The 26078-nt window shown below is 47.1% G+C and overlaps 1 protein-coding gene across 1 annotated transcript; it reads left to right on the top strand.

Annotated features, from left to right (window-relative positions):
• Positions 1–324: 324 nt before the first annotated feature.
• On the top strand, positions 325–18275 carry LOC311434775 (uncharacterized protein). Its single transcript, XM_084515178.1, has 4 exons — positions 325–729; positions 9139–9258; positions 10433–10536; positions 16569–18275. The coding sequence occupies exons 1-3, from the start codon at positions 330–332 to the stop codon at positions 10531–10533; spliced, it is 621 nt and encodes a 206-aa protein (XP_084371304.1). The 5' UTR covers positions 325–329; the 3' UTR covers positions 10534–10536; positions 16569–18275.
• The last annotated feature ends 7803 nt before the right edge of the window (positions 18276–26078 follow it).

Raw genomic sequence — 26078 nt, 5'->3', positions numbered from 1 at the left:
TGTAAGAAATCCCTACAGACACCACTGGCCCTAAAGAAGGCACATGGGAAAATGCCCTTACAAAATGAAGCCCTAAATTTCAGCCTGGTGGAGCACCCAAGTGCGCAGCAAAGCCAAGACAAACAGGGCACTGCTGTCTCCTGAAAGCGTGTGCGGTTTGGCAATCTCCGCTGTTGGTATATCCACGACCATGACTCACCCTCCCCGGGGGCTCTGCCTTGCCTCCGCACGTTTCGCAACGCTGCCCGGCTTTATAACAGCCCGGCTGTGCACCGAGACTCCCCGCAGATTTCTCAGCTCGCCTGTGAGGGAGGAGGAGGCTAATCCTAATGATGATCTTCCTCTTCCAGCACTGGGTCTTGCTGGCTGTAGACTTGTTCCTTGCGATGACCCTTTCCTGCCTCCTTTATGCCTTTGTGTTTGTTTCCGTCGCCTTTTTGACCTGCTGCATTATCTTCTTGTCCTTCGGCATTGTGGAGAAGAACATTGACGTAAAAGGGAGAGCAATTGTCATTCTCGTGTCCAACAGCTCCATTGGGAGGACATTTGCCAGGAACCTGGATAAAGCAGGTTTTAGGGTGTCTGCTGCACACTGGCCTCCTCGAGAGGAGGGGATGACCACGAAAGAAGAGTGCTCTTCGAGCATGGAGGTAGCACAGCTCCACATGACTGACGATGAGTACCAGAAGACAGTGAAAACCTTCATAGAAAGCCACTTGTCCCTGAAAGGTAACTCTGAGGGCAAACTTGCAGATTGCACCTACAGCATATATCAAAATGCGCAAGATTGTGAGGTCGTTGCCATTCACCAGCAAACAAGAGTACTGTAGGAAATGGGCTATATACTCTAACTGCATTGCTTTTTCTTGTGCAAAACAAACATTTTGCTTTTTCCAGGGATAAGAGCCTACTCTGGTGGCTGTGAAAGGCCCCAGTAGACCCCAGTCCCCGGAGGAAGGCAAGGTAGGCCAAGGAACAGGGGAGATGGTCCCACCAAGGCACAGAGGGCTGGACTGACCATGGGGAGAAAACACAGGGATGAGGAAAGGGGAGCAGAGACTTGGACAGTGACCTGTGTCTGATTTTTAAGTTCTTCTGCATTAAAGAGAAAAAACTGAGGTTCCTCTTGGCTCCTTGCCTGCTGTGGGATTCGTAAGAGCCAGGTCTGAGCTTTGGCTGCCAGGCTGGGACATCCTGAACCCCATTGCTGCTGCCATTTCTGTGGGGCTACGGGACTGAGAGTGACTGCAGAGCCACCGGGGGGCCACGTGTAAGCACTCTGCCTTTCTAGGTGCGGGATGAAGGGTGCGGGTGGGCAGGCTGGTTCCCGCCCCCGCTCCATTAGCTCTGCTATCCAGGAGCCTCTGTCCTCACAGCCAGACTTTTGTGCCACTTGGGAGCGACAGAAAATTCAGCCTTCGCTGGCCAGGCTGTAACCTCACCGCTCGCAGGGCTGCAGGGTTACAAGGGAAGAGGCCAGCCCTCTCCTCCTCCATAAGCCGAGTCAAGGCACGTCCGAGCAGTGAAGCTCCCTCACCGCCTCCCCATACTGCCTCCTTCCTTCTCCAGCTTACGTATTTCTTTGCTCTTTGCTCGGTGGTTTCTGAGGCTCACCTTGAGCTTCTCTGCCTGCTCACACCGTGCTGAAGTCCGAGAGCGTCCGTCTCTCGCCAGGAGCGATAGCGAGACCCCTCGCCTCGCTGCCCGGCACTGAAAACTCTCTCTGTGCCCCCAGGCCCTGTGCAGGACAGCTGTGCTGGAAGGCAGAGCACTCACCAGGAGCCGCCCCTGCTGCAGGCACCCCCAGAGACACGGTAGGGAACCCCAACAACGCCGGCTGCCACCCGCAGCTGCCGGCGACCCAGCACGGGCTGCCTCCCGTCCCGCTGCTTCCCTCCTCAGAGGCACCCGGCAGACCAGAAGTGCCTGTGCTTGGATCCTGTGAAACTGTGCTGGCAAAACCTGCCTGCGTGGACAAGGCCTGGCAGCTCACAGGGCTGAGCACCAGCACCCCCCTCCTCTGCAAACCAGTAAGGGAGAATTCCTCCACCAGTATGGCTCCAGGGGCCTGTGCTGTTTTAACTACAGGAGGATCTGGCCCAGTGATATCCCTTCTCCTTTAGGTTACTTTGATCATGGTATTGGTTAAATAAAGGCTCTTCCAAGTCTTTTTTTTTTTTTTTTTTTTTTTTTTTTTTTTGACAGAGCTCTCTGCTGCAGGATCCATGAGGTTTTGTTTTCTGCTTAGGCTCTCCTGCACTGTGTTCACATCATAGATGTGGATGTCTTAAATGTATTTCCCACGTGCTGACCCAATTGCATAGCACATCAAAGCACTGTGCCGGGAATTTAAGGAAAAACAAACAAAACTTCAGACTTTTTGTTAATGATTTCAAGCGAGTGCTGGCATCTATTCTGTAAGGTTTGCTGTAGTATTTTGGCATAAGCTGGGTGAATGTGAACACCTGCCAGCAGCTGACTGGTAGTAAACCAAACCAAATCAAAACACTCCACTGGTAGGTCCCCATGTGCAACATGTGGTTTGGTCAGCAGGGTCTGGACCAGGAAAGAAGAGAGTTTGCGTTGTGGGGAGAAGACGTGGCAGAGCAATCATACAGCTTCCTCCTTTTAAAGATTTCCCTTATGCACCTCAGATGTGTGCAACTTTTGGTTTCCAAAGACTGGAATGTTCATATTTGATTGTGTATTTTCTGTTTGGTTTTATATAGCTGGTACCCATGGGAAGTCTTTAGTGCTGTAACTGTGCTAGTGTAAATAAAGACATTTGTTTGATATAAGCACAGCTTCTGAAATGCAAAATGTGTCACTCCCAAAGTGACACAACACAGAGAGAACCCCCTAGCCACAGTTCCTTCTGGAATTAAAAGGCTTATTACAAATGAAATCACGTATTTGTTATCCTGGTGCAGGCCCACAGATCTAAATTTCCAGGTAGGCTTACACAATTATTTTGAGGTTGCAGTACGAATGATTAAGGCGCTGTTAGGTGTAAAGAGAACATAAGGATACAGAGAAATGCAAGCCAGCCCCCTTCCAAATTCATACTATGTTGTTTGCAATAGCCTAATTTTGTTCATAATAAGTCTTTTGTTCTTACAGCTTTTTAACCTGCAGTACCTTTAGATCAGATGTTTAAATTTTCTGCAACCAGGAGGCCAAAGAGATAGAGGGGAAAGGGGGAAAGAGCAAGTCTTAATTGCTCACCTTCGGGAGCTGGCCGTGTACTATCAGACATTGCGAGAGCTCTTGGCCTGGCATCCCAGTGCTCTGGGCTCCAGCAGCTTGAGAAATTGCTGCGCCGTGTTGCTCTTTGGGCACGCTGCCTGGAAATGCTGGCAATTGCTTCACGGCTTTCAGGGCTGGCTGCGGCGAGGGTGGGGCAGGACAAGGAGGAAAAGACGTGGAGATGGGCAAGGCCCAGCAGACCAGCACGAGAAGGGTTCAGACAACCGGAGTGCTCATCTAATTAATTGCTGCAGCATGTTGGCATTCAGCTAATCACACACTCAAGCACAACAGGCATGGGGCTAAGCAAAATTAGTATGTACTGCTCCCTGCCCGAAGAGTGACTGCCTTGGGCTTTGCCAAGAAGTGCAAGTCTCAAAAAACTGCCAAGGGTCCCCGCCCTGCCAGCCTGCACAGAGTTCAGCTCCCCACGTTACAGTGCTGAAGCAAGACAGAGTGGAGAAACTGCTGTTTCAATCTAGCCTCAGCCTACTCGTGTTTCAGAGATGATCTGAACCGTGCTTTTTCTTCAGCTGCTCCCAAACCACTTCTGCTATCTTGAGAGATTCCATCTCCTCTTTTTGGTGTCTTTAACCTTCCTCAAGTCTTTCTGTGCTCCAGGCATCTAGCATCTGCATATCTGTGGATGGCCACTGAAGCACACAGAGCAGCCATCGTGGCAGTGTTTGGCAGAGTTCCCTTCTCGCTGTACTTCAGGGACCACTCAAAGTTGGTTTCACTGGCTTGCCACATTTCTTCCCATTCCTCTACCACTCCTTGCAGTATTTCATACTGTGCTGCCAACCATCACCCTTCCTAGATGTTCCATCCACTTTCCCATTCCTCGTTTTTCTTCTGCAGTAGGTAGCAGCCATAGATGCTCTCCCTGTACCTTCATTTGCCGTGCACGTCTCCCTCAGCACCCACCTGCTTTGGTTCGCCATGCAGCTCAGCCCACGGAGGCACTCTTGTGACTAAGAGAAGATGAAAGTGAGAGCCCAGTGTGTCTGAACAGGAGACAGACACTTAAACTGCTCCTTTGTGCAGTGGAAGCACTGCACAAATCCTTTCACTTTATAAGGATAGCAGTGCAGTAAATCAGGTGGTTTTATTTGAAGATAACCCTTCCTCACTCACTTAGCCATGCTACGCTTACCTCAAGACAAAGGGCTAGGCCATACAATCATTCCTAAACTCAGCGGAGGGAAAGTTTAGTTTTCTTTTGCAACAGCATGGTGCAAGCCAGGGAGAGCCACAACAACCTGCTGTTCTGGCTCCAGAGACAGATCGAAGAGATGTGATAATCATTGACGGCACTAAACTACCAGGCAATAGGAATTATGAATGAATAAGACAAATGAAATCATATACTCATGCAATTTTAATGAGTACTGCATTATTTAACTTCACTCAGCTACAACAACGGCGGGCCACCTTGGATAAATCAGGCCACTTTCCACGCTGCAAATGCCTATGTTTGGAGTTATGAGTCAAATGATTGATATTTGTAGCTATGTTTTTGTGCCTTTAATGTGGGTTATCTAGAAGTCTTTGAAAAACTGCTTTGCAACTGTATTGCCTTCCTATCTCCTGGGGATTTATTAGAACTAGAGCAGCACTTTGATACAGCAGCAATCAGGACCATGCAGCTACTCAGAGAAAACAGATCTCATTCTGAAACTGTAGCTCGGGAGGAGCTATTTATTTTAGGATGAAAGGGAGAATGAGAGCTGTAATGTGAATCTATGCATCACCTATACCACCTGCATTTTCTTCCTCCAAAAAGAAGCTATACATCACCACCTATGGACATTTTATGAGAGGCCAGTTTTCCCTTTCCTGAAGTGCTTTTGTAATTCTCTTGTTTCAACAGACAACTTCTCTGCCAAGCACCCTGGACGAACACATTAAAAAAAAAAAAAAAAAAAAAAAAAAACATGATTAAAGAGTTGCACAAGCCAGAAACACTGCAGCAACACTTCTCCTCCTCCGTCCCCATCCCTCGCTCATCGCCAGTGGGCAGAGCCCAGTGCGGGTGTGCAGCCTCCATCCCCACACCACGTCGCTGCCACTGACACTTGCCTGCTGCTGCCAGAGCAAGGCCGTGTGCTGGAAGGGGCCAGCACCCGAGACCCCGTGCCGAGTCCTCAGACACAACCCCCAGACAAGGGTTTCCAAGCTTCATCAATCATTAAGTCATACAAGGCTGAAGAGTTTTTTCCAGAAATCACGTGAAAGATGCCTGTATTTATGCAATATAGTTCTTGAAACAAGCAAACAACACATTTTCATGCATTTGCAGTGGTAGGATTAGAGATGCAAGGTAAAATAAAAAACAAGTTGCCTGGGAAGCTATTTATTCATCTCCTGTGCATGATGCTAGACTAACCTCTGGTCCTGTAAGTCACAGGAACTATTCTGAGACGTAACATAATCTTTATGCCAATGTAAAACTGTCCCGAACTAGGGCTCAACTTTGCACCAGTTTAGAAACCGAGCACTGGTTTTCATTAACCAGAGTTGGACAGCTTCTGACCAGAAAAATATTTTGGAAAAACACCAGGATTAGAGCTCAAAGAATTGTATGGTTTTATTTCCCCTTAGAGATAACACAGTTTTTCAGAAAGAGTATTAAGAGTGTGGATGCCTCTATCTGTATTTTTTGTCATTCCAAGCCTTCAGAAAAAAAATTCTGGAGTAGGGTTTTGTTAGGGAAAGGGAACCAAGTGAGAAATGTTATCTGGAATGCTGTTTTCCCCTGTTACAGTGCTTAAAGGTAGAAACCTTCTGAGCAGTTCCATGACATACACTTAGAGACTTAATTTAAATTATGTAGTAAGACTGAACATAAATAAAAATTGAATACTTCTGTATGTGATAATTAAATGCTTCCCTAATACACACAAATAAACTACCTATTTTATTAGAGATCTTCTGAGTAGATTATTTTAAATCTACTCTCTAGAAACTCTCTATCTGACTGGCAAACTCTTTTCCCAGTACTTCCTATGCTGCAAGCTCCCAGGTAACACAGAAGAATGGCAGTGGCATTTTCAGTAAGAAAAGCCACAAAAGGCACAAGCTCCTTCAGAGCCCTCCTTGCTGCAGCACGGAGGACTTGGCGGGCCCAGCTGAGCCCCAGCAGCCTTGCTGGTGGCACTGCATTGTGCCAGCAAAATCCCGAATTCCTCCCCTGGGAGGAAACATCTGACAGGTTGAGGCTGTGCTACAGAAGCTGTGCAGATCCCAGCACAGAGCTGAACTGCAGCCTGAGCAGGATGACTTCGTAACATTTGCAAAAGAATTGCACCAGTTCAGACAGGGCAATGGTCTGCCACCAGAGGCATATAATTCAATCAACCTGTTTTTCAGGTTGATTGAATTATAAATGCACATGGTGCAAACCTCCTTGACTTGCTGCTTTGTTATAGTTAGTTAACTGATTTGTTACGAAGACATTGTCCATAACCACAGCCTTCTTTCTGTTCTTGGGCCATTTGCCCTAGTTTCTGGGACTGCATTTATTACAACGTTGTTTAAATTTTATTTTGCCATGTCCTAAAAGGTGGAAACTCAACATATGCATTGTGCAAGTCCATTTAGGCCTTGGAGTTGTGCAAAAAAACCCCACCCCAAACTAACCAACCAAAAAACACCCCAATTTTTTTCTTTTTTAATTTTTCTATTGCCCGCAAACCCATTAGGTATTTGAATTGTCCTTTTACTGTAAAAGGGCAAGTGCCTGTCCCCCACTAGAGGCTTGTTTTCCCCACTCCCATCTTAAGCAGTCATCGTGAAATTAATTGAGATGTCATTAATGTAAAACTACAGCTCCTTTCAGGTCATGTGTCTTCCACTCCTTCCTTCTGGCTACCTTTGCGGTTTGATATTTGCATATATTAAAAATGCATTTTCTCTCTTTTCTTGCTACCCAAGACTCGCACAGAATCAGGCAAGCTTTTAGTCCTCATCAGAAATTCGAATTTCCATCCTGCTTTCAATTTATGGAGACCGCATTTTCCAATGAGTAAACACACTGATGGAAAATTCCCAGTCAGTTCCCATAACCACGCACGCAGCAGTGACTGATTTACCAGGTCATGCCCGTAAAGGGAGGGACCATTCCCTTCTTCCCTATTCCTTCAAGAACAGCAAGCTTTAATGTTATTTATAAAAGGTCCCGAAAATAAAAATGCTGGCAGAAAGATGAGAATAAATGACATTCCTTTAAAAAACATGACCCCAAAGTCTGCAAATGTTTATGGGCTGGAAAAGGAGGTGTCAAGAGGAATGCTTCCTTCACCCATTTGCTCTCTGCACCTCTCTTTAGACATCTCTAGCAGATCTTTTATTCATGCTCCCAGCTACGGGGCGCAGGTCGTGTCTCTCTGTGTCAATCGTGTGGAGTCACACTGTCTGATGCAAAACAAGGCAATGCAACCGACTCTGCAGCTAAAACGTGGCATCAGGTAAAATGAGACTAAGTCTCGCTGCAGTTTTCTGAGAAGCAGAGGGGCAAAGTACTGGGGCCAGGACATGTCTTTTTGCCCGCTCCTGGAGGGAAGCCCATGGGAGTCGGTCAGCCCAGGCACCGCCGAAATACAGCTGGCACCGAGCTTTGTGCATCGGGCACGATTCAGTGAGATATGATAAACATCTGATATATGAAAATGATGTAATGAGTTGAAAAGCAGGACAGACAGTTCAGTCCAGGGTAGATGTGCAGCAAAGATGTTGAGACTCAGTCACTTTTTCTCGGGGTCAGCATTCCGGCGTGAACACACAGATAACAGGAGCTGAGCATTGGTTTGCTCCAGCTTTCAGACACCTGCACAGCTCCCAGCACACCTGGCACAGAGAAGGCCAATTCTTGGCCGTGAAAATTCATCCATAGATCTCCATGGGCTCTTCCTAGGACACTAAGGCAATACTTCCCTCAAAACCTCATTCCAGCTCTCTCTTTCCCTGAAGCAAGACAAGACAGGTCACTCTTTTCTCAACTCTCTAACCAGCAATCACCCTTTCCCTAACATGCACTGTCTGGAGACAACTTCAAGCAGATGGGTATAAAGGAAATATGGTGCTTAAGTAGACATTTTTAATGGGTCAGACCTATTTTGAAGCAAACTGATAAAAGTCACCTCTCAAAGATTATTCACTGTACCACAGACAAGCAGGCCCCAGTTCTGATTCTTGTGCCCAATAAAGTAGAAAACCTTTAAACCTGAATTTGTCCCTGGATGATGTTCAGATGCAAGAGCTTTCCATTAAGAAAGGAATAAGTGCCTTGTTTTCTCTTGAAGAGAACAAGTTTCAATGAGTGACGGTTTCTAATAAATGCCACTTGATTTTTCCTCGAGTATTTCTTGGAACGTCCTTGCTTTGATTCTAAGAAAAAAAAATTGCTAATGTTTGGCTGGTCATAAAATTGATTTGACCTTGTACAAATGATCTGACATCACTGCATGCTGCTGAGCCTTTTGAAGTGCATTACGTTATTCATACAATAGGGCTTTTTTCTGCTTATTCTGTATGGCCTCTTTGTACAACTGACAAACATTTCCAAAGCTCTCATAAAAATAACTTCAAATAGCTAGTAAAAAACCCTAAAGATTCTGAATTCCAATGGAGCACATAACAACAAATTTCAGTGGGTGGGAAGGAATAGCTGTCTCTTGACCGGCTCTATTTCTAGTACGTCTTGCAAAAGATGGCCTTCCTAATCCCTGGCATGGGTGGCTGCTACAGAGCTCGTTATATTCAGTTTTTTAATTGGAGTAATTGAAAGTGGCTGTATCATCTGCACCCGTTATGCCTTCAGAGGAAAGTCGTGATGTAATTCAGGAGTGAGCTGTATGAGTACCCTTAGCTCATACCCTGTTAATTTGGCAGGCATGTACGGGCTGATGAAGAAGCCGTCAATCTTGATATGGGAAGAAGAGGAGCCAGACACATGCAGGTCACCCGGGAGAAAAACCTCTTACACATGGAAAAGGGTTTTCAAGAGCCCAGGTAGGAAGCACTTGTAGAAGCTGAGTACAATTGGGTATACTGCATTTCTGCAGCAATGTCCAGGTGAGGGGGGAAATGTCTTTAAAATGATTTACCAAATAAATGTGTTTGTTTGTTTGTTTTCCCCAGTAAAAAACAGTTTTAAAAACATGTTAAGTGTCACTGAGTGTTCAATATCTTTGAAAGCAAAGTCCTTTTTCTATGTCCCAAGCCTCACAGGGGTTGGTGATTGACAGCTTAAAACCTGAATCCAACCAGAAGTGTTAGCTAGTATTCTGGAAAACTCTTGCTCTCCAGCCTGGGCTTGTAATAAAATGACCTGGGAAGCAAAGAGCCAATAAGTGCAAAATCAGCTCTGCAAAGCCCTCCCTGTACTTGGAACCACCTGAGCTCCCTCCTCTGGCGATGGAAAAGATAGAAACGCACAGTTCCTATTGATGAAACACAACTGCAGCACTGGGATTTATCAGATGGTGAGCTTTTCACGCAGAAGATACTTCTGCCTTAGCACTCACTGAGAGAGGTGTGTTACCAGGACTAGCTGTTTGTTGGAAGGAGGATTTCCCAATTTGAAATAACCAGCTAATTAAAGTGTGACTTTAATTACAAATGAATGTGTCATGTAAATAAGCAGATTAGTCGCATTATAAATTTGTTTGTATTATAAATGACATTTCCTTGCATGCTAAATGTCCTTGGCAGGACGTGTCACTGTTCTGAAGTGTTCTTCAGGCTTGTAAGAGCTTCGATTCTTAAGGCAGACTCCGGCCTCGAGGGGATGTTTCCAGCCACAGCATCCCAGTGCTCTTTCCTTTCTTAGCAAAGAGAGTGATGACAAAAAGCTGGAAGAGCAGGCAGACAAGCCCTCCTTCATGAAACAGGAAAGCAAGAGGGCATCTTCTCCTTTTCCAGGTGATATGCGGTAGATATGGAGTATGTCACAAAAATAGATGGGGCATAGAACCAAGAAAACTGCCACCTAGCTCCCCAAATGCTCTATCTTTACTCTGGGCATCGCCCTGCTCCTGACCCCCAGCCATTTTTTTTGTTTGCTTTGGTAATCCAAAGCCCATCCGGGCTGAAGATGCTTTCCAGTTGTTGCTTTTTGAACAGTTTATTGTTTCCTTTTGCTGCTGGGCTAGTGGTTGACACAGCATCCCTTTTCTGTTTGCAGCCCTCTGTGTCGCTGTCCTCTTCTGCCCACTGAACCGTGCCCTGACTTCCCTGAAGAAGAGAGCTCTGCAGCTCCTTGTGCCCCTGAAGCCCAAAAACTGAGAGGTGAGGCAGCGTGCTCACGGCTCACTTACATACACCTGACAGCCCGCCAGCACCTCCCGCAAGGCCAGCTCTTAGTGCTGCTGGGACACAAAGGGCTGGGATTTAAGATGCATGGTAGTTGCTTTTGAAGTGCAAAGTCAGCTGGTGCATTGCTGGATCATTCTGCCCCCATTCCTGTCTTCTCTCTGCTGCTCTGATGGCTCGAGCCACAGGTACTCCAGCACACACGTAGGAGAACAACTGGAATAGTGCACTCTTACACATCCCTGCTTTAGACAAAGCACCCAGAGCCAGCTGTGATTCACCCTAGTTATTAATCCAGGCTTTAGGACAGAGGAAGGGGGAAAAAAAAAAGCAAGCTATTGCGTGAGAAGGATCCCCAGGTTGGTTGGTCTGATCTTTTCCTGCAAAAGGGGGAAGAGCCCCTGGCTCTCCATCTGAACCTCTCCCATCAAGTGCCTAGTTCTCTGTAGCACCTCTCCTTTGATCTCTCTGAGTCTGGATCAAGCTACGTAGCTTGCTGTAGATGCTGTGTTGAACGTTACACGGAACTGAAGTCCATTCCCCGCGCTGCAAGATGTTCGGCAGAGGCAGCTGTAGGGACAGCGACACAGTGCAGGTGTGGTGAGGGAGGGCAGGCAGTGGCCTAGCCTGAGTGAAGCCAGATGAAACGACTGAATGGCACCGAACAGCTACAGCTCTCCCAGCATCTTTCAGCAGGGAAGGAAAGCCAGGGGCCAGCATGGGTTGATTTTGTAACGGCACCCTGAGAAGACGCCACAGGAAGGAGCACGGCTGGGATCACAGGCAGCAAACTCCTGGCAGGGGAGAATATAAGGAGGGACTTCAATCCCAGGACAATGAAAAACTCTGCAGATGAAGACAGAAAGCAACTCCTGAGCTGTGAGACAGCTCTCCAGCTCACCTGCAAGCCTAATCTGTAAGGAAGAGGACACTGAAGTTCTGGGGTGTACAGTACAATGCTGCACTGGACACACTGGGATACATGCAGAGAAAGAAAAAACATACAAAGTGAAAGGGAATCAAGGAAAAACTCTGCTGAGAAGAAAAATGCTAGGGCTTGGTTTTCATTATCTGAAGCCCCAACTCAGAACTGTCCACCTGATGGTAAGAGACCCAGGAGCTGTGTCTAGGGAGAAAAAAGAAAGCTTTTACAACTGCTGCCATAAGACACTAAATGAGCTTGGTATCCAGCCAGACTGAAAACAAATATTTGCATTCCACAACATCAAAGCACTGGGAGAGAACATGCCAAAGCAGAGAATTCCTGAATGAAAACCTTGCGGTTTTAGTGTTTATACATTTGGCAAGTGGCCCATTAATTGAATAACGCCAATGCCATATATTCTGCAGAATATCCCAGGAAAGGTTTCCTTTGGCCAGAACCCAGAGTTGAGCCACAGCTCTCAGGTCCCTCACTGCGTCATCCCATCCTGCACACACAACCCTGTGCAATCGCAGCTGATAGCCATCATTTTCTCCCCCAGTCTACTGCGGGGAACTTGTGTGGGCTGCTCCATGGTACTGCTTTCCCCCCAAAGTGACCTTCACTCAAAGGCCAACACCTACCTGTGTGCACAGCAGCATTCACAGTCTGCCCCTGGAGGTGCTACATGAACAAAGCTCCCAAAGATTTCACTGGAGGTTTTGCTTGCCCAAGGACCTGAGGATGGCCTACCCAGCCCATTAGGATACCGAGAACTACTGCATGCAATCATAAAACTGACTGAGGAAATAGCACCATGAGATAAATTACATCGTAGCTGCATTCAGAAGTGTGTTTAACACAAATTAGCTGTATTGAACTAACACTGAAGTTATAGACTAAGATTCCTGAAGCTGATTAAGGGATCTGAACACCTCAAAGCTTTTAATTTGAGTGGGAACGAGGGATTTGAATTCCTTAAACAGACCTGAGTATTTCATCATCAATGTATAACAAAAAAGTAACTTGATCTTAAAGTCTAAAAACCTAAAGCCTAACCAAAACATTTTAGCAACACCTTTTGGGAAAACCTCCCCCCATCCCATCCCTAAATTACTGCTGTTAAAAGTAAAGGTTTTCAGAAACCCCTGCAAGTGTTCCAAGTTTTCAAGTCCTCCAAGAACATTTTCAGAAAAAAAAAAAAAACAAAAAAACTGCAGCAAACATTCCTCAATAGATCACTTTCACCATTTCAAAATAATAAAAAAAAGTAATGAAAATCTATTCAAAGAGAACAATCCTTTCCTTTAGCACCAAGCCCTCTGTCCTACAACTCAGGATGGAAATAACTGATTACCCAAGACCTGCCTTTTCTCACCGACCTCCATTGCAAAGTTTCCATAAGTTTTAACCTTTTTAAGAAAGTACAGAATTGGACTTCAATTTCCTGACAGAACCAAAACGTTAGCAATGACGGAGAATCAGAGGGACCCTGCTTACATGAATGCATTCTTTCACCATTCAAAAATATGTTAATAAAGAATCTGGTTGATGCTCTTCCTTCCTGGATGTCTGTATGCCTGTCAAAAAACACTAAGACAAGGATCCCCCTGGGGTAAATACACCTCAGCGTTGCTATTCTCTTACTTGCAATACCTCTTTTTTTTTTTTTTTTTTTTTTTTTCCAAGCACTTTTCTGGAGATTGCCCTCTCCAGAGCAGAGGTTAGCCACATAAATAGCTGCACCGAAGCCAGAGCCCAACGTGCAGGTACTACGTGCCTCCACAGCCAATGCCTGGGAGGACTTCCAGACAGCCAAGGTCGCTGAGATGACAATGTTTTATCCCCTACATGTGTTTACTGTATTCTAGAAAAAGCATTCAGGGGAGGAGAAAGAGGGAGGAGAGGGCAAGAAAGCAATATAATAATGGTAAGCATAATGTGATCTGCTCATCTTTATTAATAGTTTAATCAATATAAACATTTACTGAACCGTCTTATGCACTGGCCACGATCAAGGTGCTTTATGTTTAGCTTAGCACTTGTAAGCCCTGGTTAGTGTTGTCTGCATCTCTGCTGCCCACTGCCTTCTGCCACAAAACAGCAAGGGCTGAAGCCTGGGGCCAGGACCTGGATTTCCCAGTGCCTGAAAACCCCACCATGCTCCAGTGCGTGCTGCTCGTGCTGGATTCCCCGCACACACGAGGTGGAGGTGGCAGGTCTCAGGGCATGTGGGGTGTGCCCTGTGTGCACAAGTGAATCGCAGAGGTGCTGTGCTCCGAGGCACCGCTTGCACCACACACGGGGTGCTTCTCACCTGTGCTGGAGGTGGCCCAACACTCCTCAGGCTTTGCAGATGACACACAGTTGGATCCTGCACTTCTCACAGCCTTTCCTTAGCGCAATCGCTTAGCAGCAGCGCCTGCTTTGAGAGCTCATTAAGTAGATGCTGAAGGATAGGTGAAATATATAAAGCAGCCAGATGCAGAGAGCTGGGCAGGGTGCTGGTGGCAGGGTGGGACAGCACCAGTCCCACAGAGCTGCCCAGAACAAGGCTGGTGGTGCCACAGCTGCTTTGCTGGGTTTTGTCCCAGAGCAGTTGTATTTGCGATTTCATAGCAGGTCATTTATGCTGTGTTATTGTTATCGTATCACAGAACACAGCACATGCCCTATGGAGCCACAGGCCTCTCTTACAATCCTTGTTGTTCAGCTTGGTTTTAGGCAGAGAGCAAGATTGCCTTAAGTTTTGCTTTCATCTCTCTGAATAGATAGTGCTAAAAGTGCATAAAAACGTCCTGTTGGGTTATCAGCTATAGGGCTAATTTAAAAGACTTAAAACTGGCTTTGAAATAAGCTATAGGCAGTGCTGTTGTATGAGTTCTGAGAAGCACAGAAAAATACGACTGCAATAAGTATGTCTTCTTGGGTTGCCTTATTTTATCTTTACATTTTTGGAAAGAAGAGGAAGAAAAGCACCTTTCTGTTGTACCACGTGGATGTGCTTTGCAGTGCACAGTGTCACAGTGTCACAGTGTCACAGGTCAAATCGGGCCCAATGCTTGAAATACCATTTCCTACTGGAGCTTCAAGCTTCTCACCACACAAGCATATCCAAAGAGAAGCAGATACTGGTAACTCAGCAAGATAGGAAGAGTGATCCAATTAGGAGGATTGGAATAACAGCACACCTGTCATGCTCAGGGCCACACTGGGTTAGCCAGCATCAACAGGGGCTTGGTGTCAGCACTAGAGGTCTCCGACTCCTTCGCTTCTTTCGCAGCCCATGCGAGAACCTGGCCCCCTGCCCAGGCAGCAGGTTACACAGACAGAAACCTCGTGGAGTTTGACAGAGGGACAGAAACAAAGCCGAGGGGGCTGGAGTCCTAATACAGTGTCCTGGGAGCCATTTGTGCTTGTCCCCCAAATGAGCTTTGGGTAGCTCTGCTGAGCCACCATCCCTCAGTAGCTGAACTCAAACTTCTCACTCATGGCCTAGATACAGACTCGAACCTTTCAAAAGCCTGGCTGAGTTTGGTGCCTGGAGACTCAGGTCAGGAGCATCAGGCATAGGTTATTCCCTCCATTAGTCAGCTCTCCTAAAGAGGAGAACTTGAGGGAACTGTTCTCTTGGGAATTTATCCATAACAAGAGTGCAGAAGCTGAGCAAAAAATCTTTGTTCTTCCCTACTCATGGTGCTTCCCTTTTTGAATACAAGAATGCATTTCCTTAGTTGAAAGACTAAGAAGTGCTCTGTAATAAATAAGTAAAGGAATGAAGCAAGAAGAAGCTGACTTAAAATGTCCTGGTAGATTTAATATCTATGTTCTTAAAAGTAAGTAAATGACTACATAAAGAGAATTCCCAGCTCCTGCAGGTAACAGGAGCAGGGCTTTCAAGGAGAACACAATCAAAATGATTACAGAATCCCATGTAAGTGAAACATCGCATAGCCGGTTTCCTACTTGCAGATTTAATGGAGCTGTTATGTGCAGACGGCTGTAAGGAAGATATTACCTTTGAGTAAAAATAAAAAGGAAGCTTGCGAATCCTGAAATTAACTACAGGAGAAAAAAATGATGCAAAACATTAAGCAGACTACGAAGGAGTGTAGATGAAAGGAAAGAAGAGCCCAAATGCCCATAACACTAACAGCATTCAGTGGACCATTAGATGCTGAAAATCTCTGTCTAGTCATCAGCTTGTCTGCAGTTATGAGGCTGCCATCTTCTACGCTTTGGGGAGCTGCATGAAGCCTGCTCTGCATTACTTTCCTCCATCAGCCTCTGAAACGAGCAAAATCCAGGGGCTGAGGCAGAGTGAGATGACACCAACATCTTTTAGTTAATGGGCTAATTAACAAGTGAGGTTCAGGTTAGGCCTTGGGGCTTACTGGTTGTTTTGTGCACTCTCCTACCGTGTTCCTCCCTGGGCTCGTCCAGGTGGTGACAGTGCTGCCTGTACATTCAGTACGTGCCCTTTCTGCAACATGGCATTGTTTATTCAGTCAGCTTTAAGCCATCAAAATCTTTCATCCTGATGGATAAATCAACGACGCATGTAGCTGTTGTTCTCCAACCTGGTAGAACTATTTAGTAACCCAAATTAAGTGTTGCAATACGTACATTTATATTCAGCAGAGAGACTGGGCACTGTCCCACCTGAATGGCAAGCCGGTCTTGTTTTTCAGCCACCTCTCTAACTTGCTAAGAGCATACTGAATTCTAATCCCATCCCGTGTGCTCACAGCCTCTTCCAACATTGTGTCAGCTGCAAACTGAAATTGCAGCCCTCTCGTCTTACCAGCCAGATCACACACAGAAATGCAAGAGGCGCGCATAAACCAACCCCGTCAGAACCTCCCCCAAAGGCCTCCTTCTGGCAGTTTGCCACCAGCTTTGGTCCCAGGTATTTTCCTCTGTGCCACCCTTAAAAGAGTGCATATGAAATGGCTCCCAAAGCCAAAGCCATGTCAGCGTGTTGCCCTAGATAGGGGGAAATCAGATTGGTCTGAACCTCTTGCATCTCAAAAAAACAACAAAAAAATCTACCCTGCCCGTTACTCATCCTGATGTTTTCTTCCAGGTGGTCGCAAACAGTTTGGTTATTTGTGGAAGTATTTTTTCCAGGAACCGAAGCTAAGCTGACAGGTCTGTGACTGCCAACCTGCCATTTAGCACCACTTCTGTACCAACGAGCTCGAACCCGCACCTCGTAGCGCCGGGCTCTGCTCCAACAGACCACTTTAGCACGCACTTAATTGCAAGAGAGAGAGAGACGTCTGTGGCTGCAGGGGGGAGGAGTCGCACGGCTAACGTTACACGTGTGCTTGGATATTCCTCCAGCTCCTAACCATAGGCACACCAAGGAAGCCCCCCCAAACCAAGCCGAACAAAGACAATACACGTCTTCATACAGTGCTTATGACTTTATGAGTGCAAATACCAATAAATATCAAACATTGATGGCCACGGACAGCCAAAAAGCAGAAGTCATTCCTTGTTACCCTGAGATCACCTCCACCACGATGAATTCTGTCGCCGTTGTTGCTTTGTTACCTAGTTTTATTATGTCTTTCTCAAGTCTCTCTTATCTTAGTATCAGTAACATTGTGCCTGCAGCAAATTTTTAAGCCTCGTGAGTCCTTTCATCTAGGGAGTTAATGAATTTATCAGATGTCACTTAGCCTAGCACAAACTGCTTCTGATACCTCTCGCAGCACCTTCCTGTGCATTTTAAGTGTATTTTATGGTTCTGCAAGACAGAGTACTGACAGCTGTGGAGAGCTGGACTAATCTCACTGGTAGGTCAGCTCTATCCAGCTCAGCTCCAACCAACAAAGCTATCAAACCCCGCACCTCACCTCCCAGCTGCAGGATTACCTGTGGCAATATCCTGGGAGGAAGCAGCGTGTGGAGCCACCCATCTCTGCTCTGTCACACGGCCATCAAATCACTTCTTGCTCTGCTCCATCTCCCTGCTTCTCCCTGCTCCTTGATTGTTTCTGGACATACTCGGCCAGGCGGGCCTTCTGCCACACCTCTCCTAGCTCATCCCTTCGCTCCCACCACACAGAGCACTTCCCCAGCCCAGCAAAGGGCCCTCAAAGCACACTGCTTATCCCAGGCTAAACTTATCTTATCCATACAGAGACGGGGAGGAACTCCAGCTACCAGAGCTCTCCTGCAAGCTAATTATTCTTCAAAGAAGTTTTAGGCAGTCCCAGAGAGCATCTAACTATCGATTTTCTACTCTGTACAATTTCCTTGCAAAATGTAATCATCCTCTTCTTGTCTCGCACCGTCACTGGTCTCTCAGAACAACCTGGGAACAATAAAAAAAAAAAAAAAAAAGGAATAGAGAGCACCAAGAAGGGCACTGTAAAAAAATCCCTTTGTACAAGCAAAGCCTGTAAAAGCAAAACCAAGAAATGTATGTAAAACTTGTTAAATATTTATCAGCCAGTACACTGTATAACTGAAAACCAAATGTAACTGTTATGAAAATTCAGGCTAGAAGGAAATCAAACGGGGATGGCTTTCTAAGGGCTCTTGCACTGCCGAGTTTCTCATTTCTGATTTCCAGCATAAATGTACCATGGAGAGAAATTTTATTGAATATATTGGTTGCTTACAAATGGCTAAATTTGTATATAAATTCACCTCTTAAAAAAGAGAAAACAGAAAAGGAGTTGACAATAAGAGGCTCCAAAGAAGAGGCTTAGCATAAATCTTATTGCTAGCACATGGCTTTAAGGAACAGCAAAATAAAACTGGAATTGAGACCAGCAAACCTAAACCCCCTGTTGTGCAATATTAAGCTGCATTTTTTTTCCCTTAGCTCCCTGCCTAAAAAGTACTCAGATGTGTGATTATCTTCATGAACACTGAGAATGCCTTTTGACTTCCAAAAGCATCTTTACATTTACCTGCACGCTGAATACTGAGGATTTTAGCAGAGGGAGAGGTTTATGCTGGTGCTCAGGTCTCGTGCGCTTGCCACAAGCTCCAGACCACTGACGGGCAGCTTGGAGCCGTTCGTCGATTCTGCCCTGTGGATCCGTGGGGCGAGGGATGCCCAGAAAGTTTCAGAAATGCTCCTTCCTACTTCCTTTAGGAAAACAAATTCTTACCAGAAGCTGTATAATGAAAGAAAGCAAAACCAAAAATGCCTACTGCAGACTACAAACAAGTAGCTGAGCAAATTTAGGTAAGCTCTGTCCCACCACACCTGCTGCTAGGCAGAGAAGTGAGTGCTTGGAAGAGAGCTTCTTTTGGGTGTCAACACTTTGCTGTGCATCCTGGCGTTCGTTATTTAGCAGCCTCCATGTGACACTGAGCTTTTAGAAACATGGTATTTGGCAATGCAGATAAGAGCTCAGCCCTGAGATGTTCTCCCTGCCGGCTGAGCACACCCCAATGGCTTCGCCTCGCACCGATCTGAAAGCACAGCTGCTCAGACAGCCCCACCAGAGCGATGCCAACGGGCGCTGCTCTAACCAGAGCTGGTTTCACAGGCAGAAGCACCATCACAGAACTGAGCAGCTGTGTGGCATGCTGAAGTTGAGTCCAATTCACGTTCCCTTGTCTTCTGGCACCCTTGGAAACATGCCAGAAATCAAATAAAGGTCAAAATCCACATGCAAAGCTTATCGTTAAAACCTTAGATCCCAACTTCCAAGTGCTTAAAGTTATGCTCTTAGCTCCCTGTGAGGAGCATTAAAAATGACCTGGTGCAGAGCGACTGAGCAGCTGGGGTCCCCTCAGCAGCCTTGAACATTCACTGTGCTGCCCCAAGGCAGCCCCCTTGCCTCTGGGGGCCCATTCCACAGGGGGGTGTTTGTACAACAACACAGAGCAGGAGGACCTAAGCTTAAATCAGACCTGGAGGATTTAAAAGACTATTTTCAGTTTCCCAGCATGAACAAGAGCACTCCCCTCTACACTTTCAGGCACCCGCATGCCAAGAGACGAGGGCACGATGCACAGATGCTGCAAGCCAAAGGAGAGGACAAACTGGGAGGAACGCAAGCTTCACCCCGGAGCAGAACGACATTTCAATACATTATGCTTGGGAGGGTGCCAGCCCAAACTATCTCCCACGCACTGCCTCGGCTGGAGAAATGAGCCCCCATACTTCTGTAACAGTGCATTTACAAGTTCTTACTGGTGATGCAATGGTTAGAGGAGGGAGAGATCCCTGAGTCAGGAAAACTGCTCAGCTGAGGGCTCTGGGCAAACTCAGCTTCTGAAAAACGGCTCCTGTGTCTTCTCACTAAATTAGGATTACATGAGCGAGCAGGGAAAAGGGGTTAGAAACTACCCTGAAGAACAACATTTACATCCTGGTGTGGCCAGAGACCTGGTCCTGCCAGCCTTGTCCTCCCGCTCCGAGCACACAGCTGGCCGCACACGCCCCCTCGCTTGCTGCAGGGCCAAGAAGGGAACCCCACGCCTGCTTGGTGGCACTCTGGGGAGCTGCAGATTGAATGATATCAGAGAAGCCAAGCCTTTTTTTTTTTTCTGTGGGTTGTTACTTTGTAGGAGGAAACCAGACCTATTGATTAACTCCTTCCGTACAGTGTAGGCAAGGTCTGGCACCAGCTGCAGGTGGCTGAGCAGCACCTGGTGCCTCCTGAGCGCTTCTCTGCAGGGCTCAAACTGCACCAGTGTGTCCAGTTTCAACACTGGCATTTCACATGGCATGTTTCAACACTGCAACATCTGCCCTTCCTCTTAAAGGCCCCCTACACTGTCGGCAGTACATCTCCTTCTCTTGCAGCCCTCCAACTCCATGACTTCTTTAAAAAAAAAATTACAAAGCAAACTTTCCCCTCAAGGGGAGCTCATTCTGCACAGGGGGCACTCAGTAAGCAAGGAGCCCAGGCTTCTCTGTCACACTCGGTCTCTGATTTGCCCTGTGTCCTCAGGCCACTTCTCCACTTCCTTACCCATCTTTGTACCCTCGCTATCAGCTATCCTACTGCTAATTAGAGGCAAATGATAATTAAAAATGCCGAGTAATTCCCATAGGGCTGTTCCTAGTAGAAATCAGTGTCTAGGATCCTCCATTTGGATCAACTGGCAAATTGCGTGTCATGTTCAGGGTTGTCCTTGAACAACTGAGCACAGGGACAATGGGCCCTCATGCCAGCAGCCCTCTGATTTATGCCCTTAAGAGTAAAATTGCCTGTCCTTAGGACACGGTTCTGCAGGCTGATGGATCTGCTGGGTGGGTGCTTCCCCAGCAGACTGAGGGCAAACCTGAAAGCACAGCCTGTCTTCATGGGAAGGTGACTTTACTCTACAAAGATGCACCCGCCTGTGGCTAGCCTCACCTACATCTTTGTCCCGGGATGAACAAAGCTATGCCCTGCCGGAGCTGGTAGGGCAATGGCCCCGTGGCGCAGAGCCCAGAGACACTGCTTCATGCGAGGCAGAGGAGGAGCAGCACCCTCTTGTATTCGTGTGCATTCAGCACACTGCATGCTCACAGCAGTTTAGCCACTCATCAGCACGAAGCATTTTTTTGCTGCCTCCTGGGCCTCTTGCATTGCACGCCCCACTCCAGACTCTGCATTTTCAGGGATGCAGCTTTCCTGCATGCCCCTAAACCACCCCAGCCTGCCTGGCTTCTCTGGGGCATTCATTTCCTCGCTTCTCAGCTTGCCTCACCCGGGGGACCCTGCGGCACAAGTGGGCGCTGGCACATCCCTATCCGAGCTGCACGGGCCCCAGCAGACGCCACCTTCGCCTGCAGAGGAGAGGTGGCACGGTCACAGGGTGCTCATCTCCCGCAGGGATAAACAGGTCCGGGGTTTCTGCTGCCCAGGCTGCTATCTAGTGGGCCTCGTCTGGCACATGCATCTCCCTGGAAATGGCTCCCAGGAGCCATGATCACTGCCCTGTCAGCTTTCTGCTCTGCTGGTCCAACCTGCAAACCTATTTATTTCTTACACAAAAGCTCGTACATGGAAAGGAGAGAAGGTCCTGGCACGTCTTATCTGGCTTCTTTGAGGATGCTGCAGCTTGAGTCATTTCTCACGTTTCCACCTCTTGCACTGTGAACGTTGCTGAGCCAAATCAATGTGACCGTGCCCTCTGCTTTTTCAGGCCCTTACTACATAACATTAAAAAAAAAAATACTTAAAGTTAATTCTGGGTAAATTTGGTGTGGGATGCTCGGGTAAAATTACTTTAAAAACTGCTAACCCTTATGCTGTGGCACCCTAAATCTGTTTTACCAACCGAGTCCGAGTTTACAAAAATGTGCAGTGAGATTTTGATACAACTCATCACATCATACAGAACCAGACATCCTGCTTGGTCTTCAGAGTCTTGATATTCCCCATGCACGGCCCCCATGCAACTCCTCCCACCCAATTCCATGCAGTGACAGCCTCTCCTCCTCTGACACGATAGCTGAGCATCCGCTGGCTGCGTCCTGAACTAGGATGCAGAGTTTGCCAGCTCTAAAAGCTGCGTGCGTTGCTGTTCAGAACGCCTTTGGCTGTCGAACTGCACCAAAAATACACGGGTTTAATTCTCTTCCTGGAAAGCTGGTTTCCCAGTCCTGAAATGCTTGTCTGCAGAGGCAGCCTTGCGCTCAGCTCTCTGGATAGCTGCAGCAGCAGTGTCATTTATGTGCTAGCACCAGAAAGCAGGGATGCAAACTTTTATCCAGATGGGCTGTTAGGAAGAATTCAGTGCTTTTTCCCGTTAGATAAGCATTGTTTTCACTGCAGCAACACCAGAAGTCCTAGCTAAGGTCAGCAGCATGCTGTGCTGTTCCCTGGAGGATAGCAAGAGTTGAGCAAAAAGGTCGGCAGCCTGAGCTGGCGAGGCACAATGGAGCAAAAAGAGTCACACTCATGCTGAAGTGAGCGCAGCACAGCCAGCTCCTGCTGGTCAGAAACCCTGAGCCTGCACCCTGGACATCGTGGCACCGGCTTCAAAAGCACAGGAATATTAAACAGAAGAGGGGGCCGTGTTTATCGTTTTTGAGATTCGTTTGGCTATTTGGAGCTTTTAGGAGGCAGCTGGTCACACTCTCAGTGTTTTTGTGAAGCTGCGACAGAGACACTTCACACCAGAATGCCTCCTGTGAAGCCACAGATGGCTTTGCAGTTACCTGAAAGGCATCAATTTCATCGTCGCTTCAGAAAATAAAAAGAATAATGACTTCGACATGACACCGGAGAGCTGAGGCTGTAAGAAAGACATCAAATATCATTACTACTCCTCCCCACCACCGAGAGTGGGTACCACTTGTAATACACAATAAATGTTTGTTCATTGTCTTTTGTATTATAAAACAAGGAGTTCCGTTTGAGGAGCAGGAGTTGCAAAAGCTTCCTGCTGAAGTAAGGAGCTGTATAATACTTGGCTAGACACTATGAAAATTCTTTTGCTTAATGTAACAAAAAAGAGAACCCCCTCCCCTTCTCTCCTTCTGCATCTCAGTTGTCTCTTTTGTTCAAAGACCCTGCTGCAAAGCTCATGTAACCATCTCCTGATAAGTTGCTAAACTAATGTATCAACATCCTGCCTTCCTGTCTCACGCTGGGCCAACATGACCAAATAAAAACAGAAGTTGAACCACAACGCGGAGGAAGACTACGGCCTTCATCTTCACGAACACCAGAGGGACAGAGACGACCCCCTAGCAACAGCGCGCGCAGTCGCAGAATATCCCAGGATGTGCTGTGTAATCCCGGAATTACCAAGATATAAAAAGGGACCCTGGCGGGGGTGAGGCGCGCGCCGTTGGTGGAGCCGAGACTCCCCGGCCGCCCAGCGCTGTTTTGCTTGCTGTTGCTTACTTAATAAATTCCTTTCTATTATTAATGCAATGCTCTCTGAAAATTAATTAAGGGGGCAATTTATAACACCACTGAGCATGACAGATGGCAAATCTTGAGACAGCTCCAACTTGCAGTAAGACTGAGAGGAGGGGGAGAGATGAGGAGCTGAGGGAACAGCAAGGGAATGGGTAAAATAAACAGAGGTGAGTAGGCATGAAAATAGGCAAGGGGATGAAGGGCAGAGAAAAGCTCATTGCCCCCTCCCTCACAGCTGGATTCTCCTGGAGTTAGGCTGAACGGAGATCTGAACACTGCTTAAACAGCCTGAAGCAAGCTCCGCTCCCCACAGCCACTGACCCTTTGCTCAGGAACTAGGTCAAGGGCAGATCTCTCTCCCCCGGGGGTCGAGCTGGAAGCCCCGGGGCGTGCTGGAGGAGCACAGTCCTTCCCAGCTTGCCTTTGCCATGTTCCTCTCCAGACACTGCCTGAGAACAAGCTGGCAGTCCTTTAGAAATTCCTTCCATGTTCTGAGGGTGAGGACAACATGGCAACACGCCCCTGCTCAACAAGCAGCATTTTTTTTTTGCCATCTGATTTGCTTCAGAGCAGTAACTAATAGAGTCAGTAAGGTCTGAGCAGTCATTTTTCCAAGAACCTAGTGGTAAATGCCTTCATGCACAATTTGGCCACAATTTGTGGAAGTGGCCTGATTTTCCAGGGTATGTCAGAAGGGCAGGTGCTGAGATCCTCAGCAGTGCAGCACCTTTGCATACCTAGCTGTCTATCTGCTCACCTGAGAAGAGATTCTGAAGCCTCAGAAAAGCTCTTTCCTTTCCTTTCCTTTCCTTTCCTTTCCTTTCCTTTCCTTTCCTTTCCTTTCCTTTCCTTTCCTTTCCTTTCCTTTCCTTTCCTTTCCTTTCCTTTCCTTTCCTTTCCTTTCCTTTCCTTTCCTTTCCTTTCCTTTCCTTTCCTTTCCTTTCCTTTCCTTTCCTTTCCTTTCCTTTCCTTTCCTTTCCTTTCCTTTCCTTTCCTTTCCTTTCCTTTCCTTTCCTTTCCTTTCCTTTCCTTTCCTTTTTCACCTGGCCATGCTCTAGGCATCTAGGCTCAGGCTTGTTCAGCCCCCCAGCAGTACCAGCCTCCAGCAGCTTTCACTTCCTCACCTCTTTCCTTGAACTCCGGACCTTTCCTTAAACTTGCAACAGGAAAGCCACAACTGACTTGAGTTACACAGGAGGTAGAGCATATTAAGACAGGCATAAAATCATAAAGATTTTACTTAAAACGAGTTCTAAAGAAGAAAATGGGATTTGGGATACTAGACAAAGCACAGAGTTATTAATTCAACCTGCATATTAACACATGCATGCACAGAGAAGCTGCGACAAGTCCGTACTGGAGACCTACGTGGCCTCCTTGACTGGACTGAGTCGTCAAGAAGTTGTTGCTAACTGGGCAGGATAAGTTTTTACAGTTCTCATCCTCAACTTTCAGGCTAAATTATTCTGTTGCTCTGACAACATGCTGCTCCTGCTCTCAGATGAGAGCATGCCACATTTGTGCGCCGCATTTTTAATATCTTTCGAAATTTATTTGGAGTAGAGACAGCATAAGATTGAGAGGTTAGGAGGGTCACCTTTTGCTCTTTGGGAGAGTGCTTTAGGCACTGCCTGCGATCCTCAGGTTATTACCAGGACAAGAAAGCTGAGAGAACAGAGGCTGGTGGAGGCAGAAGAGAGCCGGGCAGGAGGCACGGAGCTGGAGTTCCTCCCCATCTTCCTCTGCAGGAGGGAACCAGGCAGGCAAGCTGGCGGGAGGACTGATGGGTATCGACTCCCGATTTGAGGGTTGCCTAATATTTTTAAAATGTAAAGAGAGTGCTTTGTGACTCGGGGTTGCAGAACATTGAGAGGTCTTTTGAAGGCTAAGAAAGGGCAGCATCTCCCAGTGTGATGGAGCACGAGCAACTAGGTGCTGCTGAGGACAGGTAGCAAGACAGCTTTTGGGGTTTAACCGTTCCATTCCCTGCTTCGTCTCCCAGCTGCAAAGCAAAACCTCCTTTTCCAAGCCACTTCAGGTGTTAAGTGCCATTAGGCCATGCCTACTGAGGACCTGGACAGCAGACCAGCAGTGAAATACAATAAATAGACGTGAATGCCTTGGCCCATGGAAAAGAGACTTAAACAATAATTACTCAGTTTCTCCTTAGAAAAGAGAAACTCCTCAGTTTCTCCTTCATTCAAAACTCGCTGTGCCAGCACAAAGGGATCCCAGCACAAACATAAATGTGGCTGCCTCCAGGGACAAGTGCCATTTTTGGACACTCATGCCCAGCACGGCTCTGCCAACTCTGGAACACCCCTGCCACGGCCAGGGACAGGCAGTATCTGTTTGACAAACAAGCTCCTAACAAGAACAAGGCTGACTGTGGAGCTACAGGGATGCAAATCAGGCAAATGCCTAGGAATATCCCTGTGTGTATTAAGTCCAGCTGCTTCCTCTGATGCTGTCTATGTGTCGATGAATGACTCTGTGTTTTTTACAGGCCAGCTTTAACTCACAGTCAATGATAAAGGCACCTGGTTCTTTCAAGCACTTCATTTTACTCAGAGGAGGCAGATGTGACATACCTTCCCTTCAGATAGCTGCTTGGAGAGTTCCTCAGATGAAAGAAAGGGCAGAGAACACGCTGCCTAGCCAAATGTCTCCTGTAGTCTTGGCACTCGGGGATCTTTGCTCAGCAAAGCAGGACTGTCAGAAACAGAAAGGGAGCCCCTGCCGAGCAGTCCCTATAG

The sequence above is a fragment of the Aythya ferina genome, assembly GCF_964211825.1.
Source record: "Aythya ferina genome assembly, chromosome: 3".
NCBI lineage: Eukaryota > Metazoa > Chordata > Aves > Anseriformes > Anatidae > Aythya > Aythya ferina.
The sequence above is the reverse complement of the archived record's forward strand: the minus strand, read 5'-3'. Positions and strand labels throughout refer to the sequence as shown.

Bases quoted from the DNA above. Each gene is read 5' to 3' on its own strand.
- LOC311434775 (XM_084515178.1), top strand. From the start codon at position 330: ATGATGATCTTCCTCTTCCAGCACTGGGTCTTGCTGGCTGTAGACTTG. The intron at 730-9,138 runs GTAACTCTGAGG...TTAATTTGGCAG, and splicing joins AAGCCACTTGTCCCTGAAAG to GCATGTACGGGCTGATGAAG. The intron at 9,259-10,432 runs GTAGGAAGCACT...TTCTGTTTGCAG, and splicing joins AAGGGTTTTCAAGAGCCCAG to CCCTCTGTGTCGCTGTCCTC.